The sequence below is a fragment of the Anser anser genome (genome assembly GCF_964211835.1).
Source record: "Anser anser genome assembly, chromosome: 6".
In the NCBI taxonomy this organism is placed as follows: domain Eukaryota; kingdom Metazoa; phylum Chordata; class Aves; order Anseriformes; family Anatidae; genus Anser; species Anser anser.
Window position 1 is genome coordinate 431914 of NC_139726.1, and position 21283 is coordinate 453196.

At 40.8% G+C, this 21283-nt stretch overlaps 1 protein-coding gene and 1 long non-coding RNA gene across 12 annotated transcripts in view; one reads left to right on the forward strand and one right to left on the reverse strand.

Moving 5' to 3' along the window:
- DAPL1 (death associated protein like 1) overlaps nt 1-6484 on the reverse strand; it is a 20259-nt gene extending 13775 nt beyond the window's left edge. For all 6 annotated transcript variants that reach the window (XR_014586014.1, XR_014586015.1, XR_014586016.1 and 3 more), the window contains exons 1-2: nt 6213-6484; nt 2705-2789 (exon numbers count right to left, since the gene is read on the reverse strand). Coding sequence is in view for 1 of the 6 variants with exons in the window: in XM_083841767.1 (XP_083697893.1) it covers nt 2705-2789; nt 6213-6483 (356 nt within the window). In the remaining 5 variants the exon portion in view is untranslated. The remainder of the gene's footprint in view (nt 1-2704; nt 2790-6212) is intronic.
- Nucleotides 6375-21283, forward strand: part of LOC310901681 — a 23380-nt gene continuing 8471 nt past the window's right edge. Inside the window, exons 1-5 of one of the 6 annotated variants that reach the window (XR_014586022.1) lie at nt 6383-6486; nt 8664-8857; nt 10197-10328; nt 17873-17963; nt 20338-20443. This is a non-coding gene — a long non-coding RNA (uncharacterized lncRNA). Of the gene's footprint in view, nt 6487-8663; nt 8858-10196; nt 10329-17872; nt 17964-20337; nt 20444-21283 lie in introns of all 6 variants that reach the window. The other 5 variants (XR_014586023.1, XR_014586024.1, XR_014586020.1 and 2 more) reach the window with 5 other exon arrangements.

The following is a 21283-nucleotide window of genomic DNA, read 5'->3' on the forward strand; positions in this document are numbered from 1 at the left end:
CATTAAGATGATGAATTATGTTCTATCATGCAATATATTACACAGCACCTCTAGAGTAAGTACACTTTTTTAGAACTAAATCTCAAAGTTCAGCTCCTGCCAAGACTGAACTCAGCTCAGACCAGCCACTTAGAGCTGTAACAGTGACTTGTTTGAGACTATCAAATAATCTCATCTGAATCACAAACACAGGGACAGGGAATCTGTATGATTACTACTTAACAATTTTCCTGTGACTTGTATGACTGCAACCTGACAAAATCCATCATTCCAACAAGGTATGTATACTATATTGAGTAACCATTGATCCCAGAGCAGTGAACAAGTAAACAGGAAGGAAGTCAGTGTTACTGCCTCAGCTTTGTTACAAAAAAAATTATTTTAGATCAGTGTCCTCCAAGCCACTGAGAAAAAGAAAAACAAACATAAACCCACAGTGGTGATTTCTGTAGGCCTGCCAAAACACTGTCACTATGCCAGTGTTAAATAAAATTAAACAAAGCTAATTTTAATATTAAAAGCTATCCAGAAAAAAAAAATAGAGGTAAAAATAAAATCACATTCATCCAAAACCTGAGTTCAGCTGTCATTCCAGTCACAAGCTTCCCTTTTAAATCCTGGTAAAATAATCTATTTCACAAGGATTCTACTAGATTACAGTACTTTGTGTTGGCTGTCAGACACTGATACTATGACTCAATGTAGACACAGATATTCAACTAAAAAGGAAGACTTCTTGATAGCAGCAAAAGATATTCAGAAATGCCAGATGCAAATCTGTTTATCTGTTTAAGTAATACAGGCAACTTAAATCCCAGTGGGGGTAAAAACGCACAAGCAAAAGCAGGAATCAGACCAAAGCCTGCCAGACTGTTTAGCAATCCTACCTATTTCAGGCTTTTTGAATTGTTACCTAGGTACTATAGACACATCACAGTATAGGTGGCACCTGTCTCATAGGTTAAAAGTAACTGAAGTCTCTAAATCCCTAGTGGTGGAAGGGCTAACTCACAGCTTTCAGGATAATTCCAAGGCATGCTGTAAGAAGACAGGATTCTAGAGCTGCTCCAAGTTTGGGCAGGTCTCTTCAGTAAGCCCAGAACAAGCTACCATGAGGGCCATAGAAAGATTGCTCAAAATGCTTTCTTTTCTTCTTGTGAGATGCAACACAATATTTAACCCATTTCAGTCTATTTTTATGCATAAAACCAGCCTCACATCGACACAACGTGGGAGGCGTCTATATCCAGACAGAAATCAGAGCCCACTCCCACAGGTGGAAAATGCTCTTTGAGAACAAGATGATATATTCACTTAAAGCAACAACAGATGTTTTTTGTCTACCCATACCCTAATGATGTTTGAAACAGTTTCCAATGGAAGTACAAGCTCCAGGCTGTCCTCATTCTAAAGGAAACGAAACCCACGTCTCTTCCCAAGAGTCTACAAGATCAACTGTACTCTCCTCAGTGGAGCTGGGCCATTCACTGTGCAGCAATAAATTTAAAGTTTTAGAGGGCTAGAAAAAGAGCAAGCATATGCCAGGACCAGGAGCACTCAATAGAGAGAGGGATTTCCAAGTTCCACTCTCACCTTACACATTACATATTTTGAAAGCTGACAAAAAGGATAAAAGCATTAAATGCATTCCAGTTACAGGGAGTGGAAGTTTAGATCCATCCCCCCAAACTCAGCACTTTAACCACTACATTTTGTCTTATACTCACAAATTTCTAGTCTTTTTCTATGAATTAGCTCAGCTTCAACAGGAAGCATCTAGCTCACTGGTGAAGGCAAAGGATACGATTAGGTACGTACCCTTTCTAGCTGACAGTGGGCTACAACTCATGTCTTCCACTCCTTCACAAATATCCTAATCATTATATGGAGGAGGGCATGTACACCACTTCCTTGCACAGCAAGGTTCTATCAGGACACAGTAGATGTATTCCAAGAGCAAATCACTGGATACAACACCTTAGCGTCACACCGTCTAGTTTCTGAACATCATAGCAATGAGAAGGGAGCGAGGTACCCTGCAATGACTCTGCAATTCCAGATATGCCCAAGCAGAATCACAGGACCTTCGAGGGAACTTTTGTGCAAAAACAAAGGTATGTGGTAAAGTAAGGAATAGCTAGTCTTCATTTGAAAAAGCCGTAGGAGAAAACACTTGTTTTCACTGACTGCTTCTTATCCAGAAGGAGAAGCATGCCTTCATTTTGGGGCAAAATAGCCTGATCAACCTTAGGAAGTGGAAAATAGAAAAAGACAAATAAGATTTATGATTGAAATAGGAGATAAGGCCTATACAGGAGATATAAAAGATTCTTTATGGAGGGTGGGACACATTCCTTTCATTCCCTTAAGAATATGGACTGCCTAAAATAAATTTTATTTAATTGGAAACTGACTGAACATTACTAATGAAAGGTAGGCAAGACATTGTTTTCATTTCTGTTCCACAGCATAAAAACAGAGAAGATATTCAGCCTTTGTGTTTCATTGCAAGGCATCTTCCTTAGGTTTTGAAGCCTTTTTTAGTAGTAGATTACCTCAAAGTTGCATTTTATTTATTAATTGCACAAGTTATTTTAAGAATTAAACTCTTCAGAGTTGAATAGTTGTCTTTATTTACAACCTTTGGCCTGTTGCCTATGAACTTTAACTATGGGGCAGGGAAACCAGCCCTGCAGTGCAATACCTCGTCTTGTCTTTTCCTGGAGGTTTACCATTTTTCTTAAGTCCATTTTCTTGCTTTTTAGACACTCTCATACCTCCAGCTTTGACTGCAAGAAGAAAACACAATTTAAGTACATACAGGATTGCATGCTAGACAAAAAAGAAAAAATACTTGTACCCCAGATTAATTGTTATCACAAAATTATCTTTTGGCATTTAACTCTATTTTTTACTTCACTTGTATACATGCACATACACAGAAGTAAGCCAAAGAGTTCCAAGAAAGACTTTAAACTTCTGTGTCATAGTATATTCAAGTCAACTTCCAAATGCTGTAATCAAGAAGTCAATGGGTTTTCAGTCACTTGAATTTATATTAAATCTTAACACCTTAATATGTTAGTATGAATTCTTCCCCCATAAATCTCAGATGTAATAAATCCCACTTTAAATTCAACCAACAAACAAACACACACCACAACTCTAAACACTTAGTTTTCAAACAACATCACTAACAGCAATAAAGGTTTCAGGATTTGTTCAAGGTATTCTAGGATAAAGCTAATAATGCAGATGCATGTTTATCTTTCACTTGTGTTCTAACAAGTTTAATTATATTTTATTAAGATATCTGCCAATCACAAAACCAATTAGCACTAATTAAGCTACAGAAGACCTAACAATAACAATTTAAGTTCTGAGGCATGTCAGAAAATTCAATTCTGAACAAAGAACATGTGAAGTTATCTAAAACATCTTGTTGAAACAAGTACCTTCTTCCCATTCACAAAGGTGTTTTAAAACTGCCAGCATAAGAAGGAACAAACTCAGTACGCATTCTGATTATTTTGAACAAGTTGTTTCCTCTTACAACAAGGTTCCTATTCTTCTTATTAATAATCAGGACCAGAGTTTCCAAACTTAAATACTGGGGGGGCAGGGACGACAGGGAATTGAGGAAAACTTCAAAAATTACTTGGCTAAATAGCATGAGAAATAGGTCTTTTTCCTCCTTTTTTTCCTGAGCACATGCATTTGTCTATCTGACAACTGTTTTCTATCAATTCTGGCTTATCCCCTTGTATTTTCTGGTTGCAGGTTTAGTTTTAGAATTAACAATTGTCCTTTAGTCATGTTTGAAGCAGTGTTAGAGTGCTGTAGTTCTGCGGTATCTAGGCTTGTCTTTTCTTTTCAGCATTGCCTACATACAGATAATTATGCTACTGTTTAAGCAGCAAATAAATCGCCTAGCAATCTTACAGCTTCAAATACAGGTGAGACCTAGAATAAAATTCTGTTGGCAATCTAGCTGCAAAATGATAAGTCTCTGAAATAAAAATGCCAACCATTTCCAGTTGTCTTCTAGTAAAGAGCATCGGAATTCCAAACACCCTCAAGCTCACAAGGTGTGAAACTCTTCTCTGGAAAGGGAGTTAACATAAGAAGCATCTTTAAACAAGAACAACAAATGATTAAAAAAAAAGAAAAAGCCAGGATATTTCAAGATCTTAGCTGGAGGTCTGTTCTTCCACAGCTTGTTAGGTATGCAGATGTATTCACTTTTTAGGAATGTGTCAAACCCCAAAAGGGAATCATTCATTTAGTGGGATCTTCACTTAAGCACACATTTGCAGGATTGGCAATTTGTAAATACAAGTGCTTTTGATGGTTTTAATTTAACAGGGGGAAGAGATCAGACACACATGGCCAAGGAAACATTTTTAACACTATGAAGCGTTACAAAAACCACAAGGGTGGGAGAAGAAGAGGGAGATATCCAAAAATGGGAAAAAATATTTAAACACTAAGTGACCAATCAAGAGTCTTGCCTACTACAACAAGCCCACTGGGAAAAAAAGCCCACTTGCTTATGATTGGAAGTCACATGAGACTTATTTCAATCTTTTCACTAACTTGAAAATAGTTGCTACTAGCAGCTATTCCGTGGTTGTGGGAGAGTGTAATATAGATGCTTCTGTAATGTGCCAGAAAGCCGGTTCATTATTTTTTTTGAAAGCAATTAAAAGAGATGTCTGAAAGTTTTAATACGGAGCTCAATTTTCATATTTTAAGTACCCTATAATCCATTTAACTTAACAGTTCAGTATTAAGTGCCAAAATCCTTACCAATTTCCATATTAAAACACACCACAGCTTTCAAAGATGTAAGGTGGGAAAACAACAGTGACAAAAATGAATACAAAACAAAGGCACAGCACCTCTGAGATCCCAAGGTTACTATGGATGCTGTGGCCAGAATAAAGGGTGCCTTTATCCTGGTATCCACTTGCACTGCCTTCGCTCGCTAGGTGCCGAGCTGAAACTCGCTTCCTGGCATTCCTTTGCAGGAGTCACTGCATGGCAGCGACCGCAGGTGAAGCCTCCTGAAAATGGTCTCTGCAACCTCTGCAGCTTACTGTAATCTACGTTAAGAAATACCAGAACAAGCACTAGGGCACTACTGCAGTGGTTTTAAGGCCATTTCAGGTGCAATGCAACTGCCCCTGTCACTGAGAGGGAAAAAAAATAATAATCCAGAAAAGGACTAGCGAAGTCAGCTAGCGAAACTGAAAAAAAGTTACTTCACAAACATGTAAAAGCATGCTTGAAAATTAAGCTTTTGAGAACACAGAAGACGTTTCGGGGGTAAGATGAGACCGATGAGTCACGCCTCGCTCCCCAGGCACCGAGGGCTCCCAGCACGCCAGGCGGCGATCCCAGCCGCCGCCCTCGCAGGAGCTCCCGCGCAGCACGGCGGCACGCGCAGCTGGCGCTCGCGGGGAGCAGCCCGGCCGGGCCGCGGGCCGCGCGCCGAGCTACTCCCCCGCACGGCCGGCCGGCCGCCTGCCGCCGGAGCGCGCTTACGGAGCGGGCTCGCACGGGGAGCCGCAGGTGGCCGCGGCCTGCGCCCCTCCGGCCGCCGGGGGAGGCCGTCCTGCTGCGGCGGCGGGGCCGCGCCCTCCGCGGGCACCCGGCTGCTCCCCGCTGCTCCGTGACGCGCGCCCGGCCAGGAGGGCAGCGCGGCCCCGCGCCAGCCTGCTCCGGCTGATTCGGAGCGAGTTCGAGTGCAACCGAGCGGCGCAGCCGACGCCTCAGGCGCTGAGGCGCGGTGGCCGGCCGAAGGGGGGAAGGCGGAGGAAAACGGGCGAGTCCTGCGCCAAACGCCAGGGCGCGTCCAGCCCGGCGGGAGCGGCCGGGACGGCAGGGCAGGGCAGGGCAGGGCTGCCCCGGCCCCGGGCACCCACCGGCTCCGCGCTGCCGGTGCCGCCCCGCAGCCCCTCAGGCCCCGCGCGCCCCAGGGGCCGCGGACCACCGGTTACGACTGGGCCCGCCCGGGAGGCTGGCGCCCGCGGCCGGACCAACGGAGACCCCGCTGAGACGCTGCTGAGACCCCACCGCGCCGCCCGCGGGGCCGCCGCCACAGGGCAGGCGCGGGGCGGGCTTCCCGCAGCTGCCGGCCCGCGGGGGCGGCGGCGGCAGGGACAGAGGAGGGGGAGTCTCGCGCAGGCGGCCCCGGCCCCGGCCCCTACCTGCAGGAGCCCGTCGGGCCGCCGTCGGGCAGGGCGAGACGCGCCCTGTGCGCACCATCGCCGGGCGAGAGGGCGGCGGGGGGACCGGCTTCGCGCGGGCCCGTGAGGCGGCTCGGGGCTGGGCCGGCAGGGGGCGGGGCGGGGCGGGGCGGGGCGGGGGCGGCCGCCCAGTTCTGTCAGCGTAACGCCCCGCAGGGCGACACGCGGCCCGTGGCGGGGGAAGCCGCGACGGAAAAAGCAGACAGAGTGCGAGGCTGCAGCCTGGGGACATCCCGTAAGTCGGGCGGAACGGAGGAAGGGAGCGACTAAAGGAAGAAAGTCGGGTATAGAAGGGGCGTTAGGCTGGCTGGTGTCCCGGCTCTCTGCGGTGTCAGCCACACCTGGGTCGCGCCCTGCAGGCTTGTCTTGTTCTGTGGCGGTTGTTCCCCGGTGCTTTTTATCGCTGCTTTTGAAACCCGACAGAGGGCAAGAGGCTAATTCTCTGCTCCGAATTTAGACAGCGAAGCCTGTCAACAGGTTTTCCAAATCCTTTGGAGAAAGAAGGTTGAAATTTGCGAGCTTAAACAAGACATTTGAAAGATTCAACGTATTAATTATAAAATCAGGGCACCCAGTTAACCTGGAAAAAAGTTAATAGCAGAGCAGTCGTTCACTGCTCGCACCTGGCAGCGATCTCCAAAGCGGGGTGTGCAGGGTGGATCCCTTGGGGTGACTGAAGAAACACTTAGAGCGTCTTTACTTTTTATTTACGAAATAAGAAAAGAAGTCACTGATACGAATATTTGACATATGGCTTGGCATCGGTGCTCTTGCTTGTTCCGTATGTCAGAGGGTCCCACGTCACACACGGTACCGGTGTCCTGGGGGAAGCGTGGGTGCTCACAACAGAGGGGCTCTCCATGGTTCCCTCGCTTGTTGGCGCACTTTCAGCACACTGCGATGTACTGCAGTTAGTGCGTGCCTAGGTAAGTGGCTCAATGGATTGTATTACCAAGTTTTAACTAAACTAACCCTCGCAAAATGGACAAGTGGCTTAAAAAGATTCCTGCAGAGACCAAAGATTGAAGATATTGCAGCTAATGCAATTGCAAGAGAACAAGGAAATGGCAAAGCTGACTCTTCCCCAGCTTCTATCACAATCTCTTCATCAAACACATTATGAGGGAAAGCAATGACAATCTAATGAGATCTGACAAGAAGTCAGCCAAAAAGAGCTGAAATTATCATTAAATATGGATTTACATCTGCTATCATTAACAATAAACCTCACCCTGAATGTGCGTTGTGCCATGCAATGTTAGCTAATGGTAGTATGAAGCCATCATGATAGGCCAGGCTTCTAAAAATGAAGCATCTGGAATGAGAAGACAAGCCTCTCAGTGTTTTTTTAAAGTCATGTGATACTCAATCCAATACTTTACAAAATTTCACTAAACAATAAATCTTTAGAAGCCTCTTTTAAGATTTCTTACTTAATAACAAAAATAAAGTAAAATAAAATAAAATATCACATACCACTGGGGAAACACTTCCTGCCATGGTAAAAATGGCTGAAATAATACATGGAAAACAATTCAACAACAAACCAAAATGCATTTCTTTGTCAGCAAATACTGACAGAAATTGAAAGATATATAGGAAACATTGCTGAAGATTTGAAGAAACACATTGTGAATTGTCGTAGGTTTACTATGCAGTTAGCTGAAAGTACAGATATTTCTAACGTGTTTGAGCTGATGGTATTTGCTGGATTCTGTTTCAGTAATGACATGCACGAAGAACTACTTTTTAGTGAACCACTAAGGGCAAGATATCCTGGAGAAGTTATATTGTCAACAGCAAATTACTTCTTTAATAAAAACAATGTTTTATAGGAAAAACAAACAAACAAACAAAAAAAAATAAGTGTAACAACTGATAGAGAAGCTGCTTTGAGTGGATTAATAATAATAAAAAAAGATTCCTGGGGTAGGGTTACCAAGATAGCACCACACATGAATTTCATTTGCTGCATAATTCATAGTAATCTATTGCAGCAACAAAGTTGGAGCCAGAAGTGCACAAAAGGCTAGAGGATGTCATTGATGTAGTTAATTTTATAAAATCAAGACCTTTAAACAGTGGAATCGTTATAATACTTTGTAATGTAGAAATAGCATTGTTCAAAAAGATGTCTTCTGTAGAAATAACATCACCCAAGATAGATGTCCAATTATAATAATCTTTCAATGAAATATAAGAGCTGGAAGTAGACATGCCCAAATCTGCAACTATCTATATGGGATATATTTATTCATGGTTTCATTTTCAGTATTTAAAATTAAAAACTCCATTAAGGAATTATTTTCTGATGTTTGCCATCTATGGTGTAAACTGTTGTGGATGAAGACATCTTCATTGCGTTTTGTCATTTTTTTGAATCCATTAGTGATGGTAATCTTTTGTATTAAGATAATGGGACCTTCAGGCCTCTGGGCATTAGACAAGGTGGCAGGCAGCTGAAGTAGAAGGCGAGTCCTACTCCACTCGGTGTGCCTCTGTGTGCTGGCGAAGGACAATATGAAGCAATGCTAGAGTACTACCAACCCTTCCTGTTTTATCGGGCTGCAATATTCCATGGCTTTAAAAAACAGTTCTTGAACCATGTAAGTATAACCCCTGCCTGAGTCAGAGCAAAATCTGCGTATCTTGTGAGGAGAGTGTGTTAATTTTATCTGCATGCAGTTGCTGAAACCATAATATGTGATGCCAGAGATTTTTCTCATGCTCTGTAAACATGTTCTGCTCTGCTGTGCCAAAATATTTTGTCACAAAAACTAGGTCTTTTAGAGATTCTAAAAACAAACAAGAAAAAAATTTTAATTTTGTGATTTATTGGAGATTGTCTTGTTCTTGGATTTTAAGAATTAAAAACAAGAGGAAGGTGAGAATGTAAAAAAAAGAAAGATGTAAGTGGAATCAGGAGGGAAAAATTAAGTAGAAAAGAAAGTAGAAGAGAACATGGAATAAGAAAACAGTAGGGATTTACAGCATGACAGCAACCCTGATGGATGACTACTGTTGTCTGGGATTCTTAGAGCTGAAAAAGTTAAAGGACATCCTGTCTAAAACAGATCTATTTGATATTTCAGTTCTGTACGTATTCGTTTCTGTATGAGGCAGGAAATAGCTTTGGTATGCAGCCATTTCCTCCCTAGAAAAGCATCCTACCTTGCAAATATTGAAGCCAATAGTACTGCATGTCTCTGCCAATAAATATTTACCTTAAAGTGGATGATGACATTTTTGGTTGGAAAATTGACTTATTTCAGATGATCTGAAGGAGAGATAACAAAAGAAACTTTCCCAGAAGTATTTGTTCAGTAATTAAGGATTTTCATAGTAATGTTACTCTGCCTCAGCAGAGCCATATTGATTTTTCAGTGTATTTGTATGTGCTTGGGTATGGTACCCTCCTTGTATCTGAGCTGAATCAGATGTTTTGGGAACTGTTCCTTAAGATAATACGGCATTTCTTTTTTCTGCATTCTGCTAATAGCAATGACAAATGAAGCTAAGTCAGTATCTCTTTACTCTGGTTAATTATCAGAAGTTTCTTTTTTCTATTTGCATGCTCATCACTATTAGATATTGTCAATAAGTTTCAGTCCTAGAAGCTGACACATGCAATAGCAAATGTAATAAATCCTTATGTCATTCCTCCTCCCAACAGCAGCATCGTTCTTAGGCAGGCATTGTAAAAGAGCTGTGAACTTGGGTATTTCACTGTTGGCATATTTTGGAAAGTTGTGTTAGTCATTCCTGTCCATGGTGCTTTCATTTCAAATTTAAGGTCTCATTAGAGCTTATCTACTCAGATCAGACATATCCCCCACTGGTGGATACTTTTTGTAAATAGCTGTTATTTTGATGTGCTGAGGCAGCCTACTTTTACTTTTGGGGGAGTGAGCCCAGAATTCACATAGGAAAATGAATTTCTCCAAGGTGCTGCTGAACCTGCTAGCAATATAAAGAAGAAAATCAACCATGAGAAAATTGAAATAAATAACGTGAGGAGAGCAGAAGAATCTGGAAGACCCATGTGCACCCGCTTACCTTGCTGCAGCTTGCATGCAGGTCAGCGTCAAACTCTTTTCTCCATTATAGTGTTCCCTCAGTCCCTGCAATTCAGACTTGGATTTTGACAGTTGAATCGTTTGGATTCTTTGGATGCCATGACACCTAATAATGATATACTTTGGCTTCATGCTTCTGCTTAAAATGGTAGATAGCGGTGTTACTGAGGTAACCATCTCCATCCCTTGTCTACCAGCACAGTTCAATACAAAAAACAAGTCCTTCTCGGCTTGAGTTAAAGGCAAAACAATATTTCTAATAAGGCATAAGAGCCTCACAGTTCTCATCCATGCTTCCTGAAATATCTTCCTCAAATGCTATAAAACTGATTAAAAGAAGGCAATTCTGAAGAGGTTTAGGTTTGGGGCTGTTGGTTTGGATATTTAAACTTGGCTTTTCAGAGGGCTGTCTCTTAGACAACCCCTTCAGTGCCCTTAACATCCAGACTGTGGGTCATCTGGCATGAGTCTATGCTTTTAGTGTTAAACCCATATGGGCAAATTGAACCATTGACCCAGGCTGTATTAGTCACATAATGGGGAATCGTGAATGCAAAAACGAAAGCCATGTTGTACAATCTGCTAATGAGGGTTAATCAGAGGATATATCCAACATAAAAGAAAATGTTTTTTACCATATAGTTTGGAGAGGAGCTGGTGCATAACTTATCAGATAGGGCAATCATGTAATACGGAGTTGGTGTGTTGCCTAAAGCACTAATACTACAAAAGTTTAGTGCCATTGTACATCATTCCAGATTTTTTTTTTTTGTGTGAAAATCTTTGGAACTTGGTTTAAACAAGAAATAATAAGTTGATGTCATAGACTTCTTATGATACTAGGTATGATTCACCATTTTTTTTCTGTTTTTCTTCCACTCACTTTCTTTTCATTTATCTCCAATGTTTACAGTATCTCCATCTCTTGTTATATGTTTAAACCAGAAGCTGCTGTGAATGGGAATCATACCTGCATAATACTTATCAGAATACTTTGTTCTTGAAAAGTAACACTTGGCACTATTAAAACACTGCAACATCAGCATGGATACGTAAATTTGGTTTTATTTAACACTTTCCTTTATTTAGATATTTTGTTGGAGATCATTAGACTTGTTTGTCTATGTGGGAGGAATGAATGTGACCACAGGATAGTGCAGCCGAAATCTCTTTCTGCCATTCTCAGTCCTATTTCCACTGAAGTCCTGATCGCAAAGATATGAGGCTTCACAGATATTCAGCTGATGCTGAGGATAGATTATTTTAGTGGTAGTAATTAGGAATGGAATTTATGTTGTAGTGGTTATACACATTTTTGGAAAGTTTTTAGTTGTTGTTGTTACATTGGTATTTTTTTTTGGGTGTTTGTTTGTTTGTTTTTTAGTTCAGAATGGAGGCATGCCTGAGGGAAGACACAGAATTGAAATTGTGGTAAAGGGTCAAGAGTTATAGGAATTGTCTTTGAGCAGTGCTCTCAGTGCTTTGGAGCTCTTTCATGTTTCATGACAATTCCTCTTTCAGAATCTGCACTCCACAGGCAAGTTACTACTTGATTGCTAAGTCTGACAAAATTACTTGGCAGAATTAAGAATCAACGTCTTTCCAAGCAGGCAGTCTGATTACTTGATCTAATCTAGCTAATAGATACTAGCAAAATTGTACATCGGGCATAGAGCAGGTCTAAAACAGACACTTCAGCATATAGGCATATGGAATATCTTCCTGATATATCATGGTTTTTATTCATACCTCTGTGTTCTTAAATTTATTCCTCATGACTCTGCAGTATTTTTCCTTATCCACCTTTTCTCCAGTATTGCTTCTTTTCAAATGTCAGAATTACTAACTTGTGACTACTGATATAAATTAATCCTGTTTGCACATCTGTTAACTGAGTGATGAAGTATTATTTCAGTTTTCTTAAGCTCAGTCACAGATAGGTAGTACATTTTTCAGTTGAGTCAGTGTAGCTATTTTAGATGCTGCAAGAACATGACAGAAACAAAAATGATTCTGCTGCAGGTGTATGATTCATTTTTTATTAATACATGCTTTAAATAATTTTTTTCTCTGTCCTGTGTTTGTATTGTCTCTTTGTATTAGTTTGGAGTAAAGGTGAATAGCTTTGTAAAGAACATTATTGTTAAGTGTCTGAAGTGTAGAGGAGACCAATTACTGAAGGCAGCCATATATTCAGTGATTTTTATATTGCTGTAATTGTTCACATGTGCATATGTTATGCCTTCTACAAAATCTGTGGGAAGTCTGGCTTCATGTCTGTACAGCTTACCTGTTTCTTCCCAGTGGGTCTAGGAAATCTGAGAAGGTCAGGTCCTGATTCTGATCTGGATACCAAGATTTTCATAGACTACAGGGGAAAAAGAAGCGTCCAGTCATTGAATAATAGTGCTGGAAGGGGGAGGGTAATATCATTAAGGAGAAGGTATGCCTTTCTGGCTAGTTTTTGGTTATAAAATAACTTTGTTGGCAGAATGACTAGAAAGATTAAACTTTGTCGTCATGTGATTTATCCACCTAAATATCCTTGTTTATATATATATATAGACATACATATGTATACATATATATATATCATTGGGTGGTGGAAAAAGTGAATCAATTCTAATAATTCAATTGCAACACACTGAGCTGTATGAGATCCCTTGCACAGACTTCGCTATTTCTGACATATCATATTAGTAACTCTTCTTTCCTTAGATACTGGCATGGTTCTTAAAGGCTAAACATGAGAATTCCCTGTATTTTGTTGCCCTTGATCATGGCTTTGGGCCTTTGCCCTTGAAAACAGAGCTTAATGGTAGGTAATGAAAGCAAAGCAAAATATTTTAATATCGTTATTGGTTTATGCACCAAGTGACACTGAGCTCCTTGGAGCTAGGCAGCTGCAAATGACTTGTCTTCGTATCTACTTTGAGTAAGTGCACAAAAGCAACTCGAGTGTTAGCGTGACCAGCCACTAGAGGGCACGTTATATTCAGCAATTGGATGGTAATCCTTTACCAGATGTGACTTCATACCCAACCCAGCCTAAACAACAAACGTACCTTTTTCACAGGGGGCAAAAACGGATTCAAATTCTCCAGTAATTGCTGCTGGAAGAGCAACTTTCTGAAACAGTAGTGATTATGTGATAATCCTTGGAAGTACATTAATAAGTTGGAAAATGGAGGAAGGGAATTGTGAATTGCCCCTGCTCAGGTTTGGCTGGTTGTAGTTTATAGCAGGGGTAACATTGTAGTAGTATGGCATTGAGATGTGATTGCTGTACATACACAGAGGAATAAAAATAGAAGTTTAACAAAAAGAAAATGTTATGATTGATAGTCTTCACAGAATGTCATAAAAGTTATTCAACAGTGCTAAAGTTGAAGAATCAGAATTAGTTTTGGTATAACCATTGTTAGTATGATAATTATGGGGATGTTCACCTTGTGAGCTAGATTACAGTCTTGCCTCATTTGAGTGAACGGGTCAAGGCTGAGGACAAGTAAATTTCAAGTCTCTCTCTAGTTGCTACCCCATTAGCTTTTTCAAAGGCACTGTTGTACAGAGTGGCTTGTTGTGTATATCTACTGAGGTGCCAGTCACTCGGAAGGCAAGGAGGAGGAAGCAGAGATGCAGGGACCCCTCTCTTTTTCCCATCAGACTGTAGAATTGGATCAGCATGTATGCAGCAGTAATGCGTATAGGCCTAGTCATGTGGAATCCGTAAATAGTTTGGGTTGCAGGCTGTGGAAGTCTTGGGAAAGCACATTTTCCTTGTGATCTTGTTTACATTTTGCTTGGAAAGTGCAGGAAAGGATTTTTTTGTACTATATTGGTGGGGAAACAAAAGTATGTCATAAGCTCGTAGATGTAACTATGTATAGACAAGCTGCCGCTAGGTGGTGGTCAAGAAGTTGAGGATTTTAGCGTTTGTAGGACCAATAGAGCTGGCAAGCTGAAAAGAGCTTTCCCAGCTCTTCGTACCTTGTAACAGACAGGCTTTCCAAAGTACACAGCTTAGAACCCTGTGCATCACTAGGTAAGTTTCATGCTGCTTGCTTACAGAGAAATCTTCATCTTAATATGTTTGTCCCTGTTGCTCCTTGCACAACAGCTTCTGAAACATTGGTCCAAACAGCTTTTATGGTCATGATCATTAGCTGACACTGTATCCTGAACATTAGTTTAAAACCACTTAGATTAGGAAGGTAATCACTGAAGCAAAGAAAAATGCGTGGCAGCCTAGTCTGCAAAATAATAGATGGAGACACGGCGTTTTCAGAGTGACATAGATTTTTGAGCAATTAGTTACGTCAGTAGGCTCTGCTGAACTACCTTCCTAGGTTTAAGGTATGTTCTCAAATGTGTGTCATTTTCAATCTTGTTCAAGCAAATGGTCTCAGAAGTTTACTTGTTATGTGGGAAAAGTTTGAAAAAGAACATCTGAGAGTGGCTTTTCTTAGTCTTTTTTACAAGCTTCATTGTCAAACTTCATAACTGGTGAACAACAGAACAGGATGGATATTGCAGTTGGGTTATAATGGAATTTCCTTTGTAGGCCTTCCTATGTCAGGCATGAGCAGAGGACTCTACAGGTTAGCATACCAATGAAATGTAAAAGATTTTCTTTCTTAGTTACTGTTGTCTGAATGTATAACGATGTCAGCAAGCTAGACAGGTTCACAATAAATGCCTTTTTGACAGTCAGTGAATGGCCTTATCCCTGTTTCACTGTTTGGGATTATAATTGTGTACAATATTTGGAATTAGATAAATCTCTTCCACAACATCTTAGTAACCTCTCTGGATGAGTAGCAGCTTTAAACAGGATCTGGATCAATAGGAGTGCTAGGGAATTTACAGCCAGGCTGGAGCAATATATATTTTGTTCCCATATTATGTACTCATATATTAGGACTGATTTTTATGCAGAGGGAAAATTGTCAACAGTCAGCATTTCAGGTGCTATGATGATCTCAGTTTCCTGTACCTCTCTGGTCAATCTGGGGAAGCACCAGCTGGTTGTGGATATACCTAACTATTTGAATAATTTTAGGACATAGTCAATGAGCTGTGATTCAGTGCTGTGACTTGATTATGAGTCTTTGTAATTAGCGGGAGGTCTTTTGCATTTGGTCCTAATGCAGATCAATGTCTTCTCATAACGTGTAATTGCTTTGTGCTGATGCACTTGGATATAATTCATTTCATACTCCTCCTAGTCAAGAAAAAGGAATCTATGTATACCTTAAAGAATTAGCTAGAAATTATCTCACTAAGTATCCTGCTGCTTGAACTATTATTTTTCATGTAATTCATATAAAGTAGAACAGACCACAAGGAGACATTTAATATGAAAAAGAAATGGTATGTGTAAAGATGTTTACCGGTATTTAGGGTACCCTGAAGTAGTAAGGCGATGGAGTGCCTGTGATTATTGGCCTGCCCTTGGACACTTTCATGGAGTGGTCGCCTTCATGGCTAAGACCAGGGCACTGGCTGACTTGACACACTTGTCCTGCCTTTGGGATGTCTGTGGAAGCATTACTGCCCTACTCTCTCAAGGGCAGTGCCTGCTTTGCTTTTTACAGCACTGTTGATGTCTTCTGCCATGAGAAGTTAAACTTTGTTTCTTCCTGTGGTGGGTAAGTGCTCCTTGTGCAAACTGCCTACAGGCAGCTGTACCAGACAGCTTTGCAACCCTGCTTGTTATTAGCTACTGCCACACCGGCTGCATTCTTTTATAACTACTTTTATTCCCTAGACTAACCACAGCAGCAAGAGCTTTCTTTCTATTTTTGTAATTTAATAGCATACCTTCCCAGTAAACGCTGCCTTAGTGTGCACTTTTCCTGGCCACTGTTCAGAAGAGGAGTGAGTGATCAGCACCTGAAATTCCATCTGTCCGTGTTAGCCCACCTGCCCCGGCCCCGTGGCAGCACTTCCCAGATCTTCAAATAATGCGTAGGAGACATGTTAACTCTTTATGCAGTTTGAGCAAAAAGAAATGCTTTGAACTTATAAAGAGAACCAAAACCTTAGCATTGTGTATGAATGCCCCTGTTCAGCAATGGCGTGGGCAGTTACATATGATGGTATCCTAAAGAAGCCATTGCATTCTCTTTATCAAACTCCACAAAGCACTGCTGTTCTGATAGTATTTCTTGTCCTCACAGCCCCTTCTAGAGCTTGCTTAGATGTGACAAAATCCTCAACTTTCTCTTTCAACTTTGCTCTAGGTCTTTTTTTTTTTTTAAATTATTTATTTTTAACTGGAGAGGTTCCACATACAAGGGAAACTGTTGTCTTAATTGTTTGGCTGCATGAGCCAGCGTGTCACTTGAGATATAATGTGCAGCTTCTTGCTATTCTTACTGGCAATGTGTTTTAGAACAGATAATCATCACCGTTCTTAGAATTACTAAATCCCTTTGCTATAGGGAAAGAGCCTATTTTAAAATACTTAGAGCCACAAACTTCACAGTGGATGAGTAAATGTTTGGTTTTCTGCTCTGTGCATATGCTTAACCCTCTTCCTAGTAGTTCCACTGATGGAGCTATGAACTTCGGCCATTTAATTTCCTAGGGTAGCGTTGCTGCTGGTTACTGGAAGGTTCTGTTGTGCTTCACTAGGCCTTCTGCTAACACACGGATAGATATCTGAGTCCAAAAAAATCACCATGTTAGTGATCAGATTGGATGAACTGATGAAAGCCCACCCTAGAAATTTCAGATAGCCTGCACATTAGCTATGACACGTAAAACTTTCATATGGCATGCTCTTTTCCCAATCTTCAGTAACTAATGAAAAAAAAAATCACTTGTGTGAAAGTACTCAATTTCAGTAGAAATGGGAATAAAAATGTTGATCTTCTTTTCCACAATAATACTTTTTTATTGTTTCCTAACTTCCCTACAAAGTTTTTGTATAGATGCATGTTACAGTCAGGACATGCATGTGCTGTCTGGGGTATACAGAAGTTGCACTGCTAGCAGTAGCAAGAAGCTCAGTTAACAACTTGGGTATTTACCCAGTTTCTTGGACAGAGCTTGCAGCCTGCACTGAGTTCCATACTATAAAAGCTACATATTTAACAAGAATCAAAGTGGGTTAAAGGTATATTTCCCAAACTGGGGTCCCTGAATTCATAGTCGGTGTTTTATAAAAGCGTTTTGTCATTACAGCATTTCCAGTTGCACATATGAGGAGACAGATTGATGTGCAATACAAATTACCAACACAACTGTAACCTGTTTTGCCCGTCCTTCCTTTAGTGTAAGACACATACTACAATCCAGTGTAAGCGTGTCAGTCTGTTTTTAAATCTCCTTTGTATTCTGTAATCTCCTCCAGCCAGATAATTACTTTCCTGAGCGAAAGTTGCAACATACTAATATCATGAGATAAATTAAATCAATGTAAATTAAGGACTAGTCTGAACTGAATGCAGTTGTCCAAAATGTTTTTTCCTTCTCTCATGAACTGTAATTATTCTAGCATGATGGTGCTGATCTGATCTGAAATTCCACATTTTGCAGCTCGCCACTGACCTTTGTGACCCTTTTTTGACCAATAAACAAGGCAACTTCTCCACACACACCTACCACTGTGGCGGGTGTTTTTGTACAGGTAGGTGACAAGGTGAGATGACAAGGGCCTGAAGGATGCATCTAAGTAACAGTCTTTTCACTTGCTCACGTGAGAAGAGTGCTTTTTTCAGGCTCAGATCCTCAATCTTGCACGTTATCTTTCTGACTCTTGCTTATTTTCCAGTGTTTATGCTTTGGCTATTTTCATTTTGAAAATGAATGTCCTAGTGATAGGACAAGGGGAACAGTTTTAAACTAAGAGGTGAGATTTAGATTAGATGTTGAAGAAATTCTTCACTCAGAGAGTGGAGGCACTGGCCCAGGCTGCCCAGAGAAGTTGAGGCTGCTCCATCCCTGGCAGTGCCCAGGGCCAGGCTGGGTGGTGCTTTGGGCTGAGTGGGCTGGTGGGAGGGATCCCTGCCCATGGCAGTGGTGGGCTGGGTGGGTTTGAGGTCCCTTCTGACCCCGACCACTTTGTGATTCTATGATTTTACCTTTCTGCCCTTGAAGGATAATTATGGCTAGTACAAATGAGACCCAATTTCGACCAACGTAGTAATAGGAAGACAAATTCTGAAAGGTTGTGTTAGGTTGGATTATGTAACACGTAATGTTTTTTCATAGGTTTGATTTTATGGCTTCCTTCATTTGAATTTAGTTTTATATAAATTTGATTCAGCAGAGCCTGCTGTTCTCTGATCTAGAGGGATACCTGACATGCATTTGTATACAGAGGAGTGATGGTATATTATCATGAATAGGCCTTTACTAACCTTCATTTTAATAGCAAAACAATTACTATCAAAACTTGATTTAAGCAGCACATGAAGCTTATTTACTGCAATAAGCTCTATTGTAGAATTTGCATTTAAGTGGAGGGTATAGTACAGAAATAACATGTCAAATGCCACACTGTTACTTACATATGAGACTGATTGATATCATTCAATGCAATGCATTCTAGTTGAGTTTGCTGATATAGTAGAGTTTTCTGATTTCATACGCCCAGTATCTTTTTAGAAAGTGCTGTATCCATATTGGAACTCTGAATTTGGTCTCAGCCCAGATGTGAGTCATTGCATGGGAAAACGTGAGCCTTGAGAGTGCTTTAAGCCACTGAAGAATGAAAGCATGTCGTTTTTCAGCTTTTTTTTTTTTCTTCTTACCAGAAAGTTATACAGAGTATGTAACTGTTCAGTAAGAGGGGGTAAAATAATCATATTGAATTATGCTAAAACCTCACAAAGCATTGAGTTACTTTTTGAATAAACTTACTAAACATATGCAGAAGTTAGAAAAATTGAATGAATTCTTTTCCTTCAAGCACCTTCCTTGACAACATACAAGGTTAAGGGAAAAATAAAGTATGACTGTGTTTCAGTTTCTTGTGTTTCAACACTTAATATGTAGGTGGTTTACAGGTTTTATAAAGACTTAAATGTCTGATTTTCATTGGGAAAATATATGCTATTGCTTTTCACCTACCCTATATGCTCTAGCTGCTGAAATAGCAGATAGAAAGTCTTAGAGATGCAGCACTGCGAGTGCTTTGTTTTGGCACTAACTATTTTAAAATGCTTAAATAAATGAAATCATGCTTACGGCAGATTGAAATTAAAGTAGACAAGTCTCAGAGGTCTCCCTGTTTTATTCTCAAAATTGAGGAGACAGGCTTTTGAAAGTCACATTTACCCTGGGCAATAATTTATTCTGGATATTTTACTGAAACTTGTACCAGGTTTGTGCAGACACACAGTCCCACACAGACTTGAGGAGGGGCTTAATGGATCAAGCTGTCTGTACAGTACCTGACCTATCTCTGTGTATTACTGTATTACGTCTGTCAGTTTTGTTCATTATTTTGCAAATCTGCTTTTTTTTTTTTTTCCTTTCAGTATGCTTTCAGAATAGATGTCTGGTGTGGGAAGCTATATAACTGATGATGGACTTGATTGTCCTACATCATATTCACAAAAGCTGATCAGAATTGTTTTTCTGGGTTAATCTGAACGTCCTCTAGAATGTTCCAGTTTTAAACACTTCTGATTAGGTTTTATGAAAATAGCATAGCTAGGATGATTGCATGAGCAAGTCTAATTATGGTATAATTATCAACCCTCCTGTTAATTAAAATGCCATAAAGAAAGCTAAGTAAACATATTTATTTATTTATTTATTTTGATACCCTGGAACACCTAATAAGAGCAAAAAGTAAACTTCATATTTTTGAAACTATGTACATTTAAAACTGATGAATGCTCTGTAGGTTGTATTCATCTAAATATAAGGTATTTCAAATCTCTAATAACATAATGGCATCCTTGGATGAAGGAACAAATTGTAAAAAATACCTCTGTGATGGTAATTGTAAGCAAATGACGAATCTTGCTGCTGATTTCCATTTTTCTTTGCAGACTATGACTCCTCCCACCTCCACGATGTGTTTGAAGAGATGTTTCTCCATATCCCCTGCAGGAATGCTCTGAACATTGTCTTACTCCTAATCTAGTCTTGCCTGAGGTAAAAGCTCAAGGTCTTCTCCCTAACAGGAAGTAGTATCATACTGCAAACAGTGTTTTATGTACTCCAGCCTTATACTACACTTCCATATTTTAGGGGCTTGGCTGGGAAAGAAATTGAACCTCTGGACGTTTTGGCCTACAAGGCATCAGACCTCTTGCTGTAGGTCTAGGCTCACAAAACCCAGCCATTTCAAGTCTCCCTTTCTGCAGTCTGCTTGGCAAAATGGGAGGAGTTTATCCCATGCGAACTGAAGAAATTTTGGCAGTCTCACCTTCTGGTGACCAGTACAGCTGTGAGGGCTGCCCCGTCATTTCCTGCCGGGCTGCCCCAACTTGGTGAAGGTGCATGAGGGTGCACAGCATCAGCAGCTGGGACATGGCTCTGGCTGTGCTCGCTGGGTACTGGGAACTACTGCCACGAGAGCAACAAGCTCAGCTGAACAAACTTTGCATCGTGAGTGGGCTTGGCCAGCCAGCACCTGGGGATGTGGTGCTGTGGCTATCTCATTTGGCTTAGTTTGTTAGAGAAAAATACAGCATAGTGACTTTGCTAGCAAGTCACTTTGAAAACATTCTTTCCTGAAGCAGCATGTCATTGGTTTTGAGCTCACTGAAGCCCTTTCTTCTTAGACAACACCATGGATGTCTGTAAAGAATTGCATATGGACAAGAGCAAGCGTTTGTATGAGTCATACTAATTGAGTTGCTTGAGGTGCTGCTGGTTATACAAATACATGCAAACATCAACCTTACAAAACTCATCATGACTTGCCTGCCAGTTGTAGGGCATGCAAGAATGTTGGAATCCCGCTGAGCATGGTCGCTTTTCTTTGGAGTG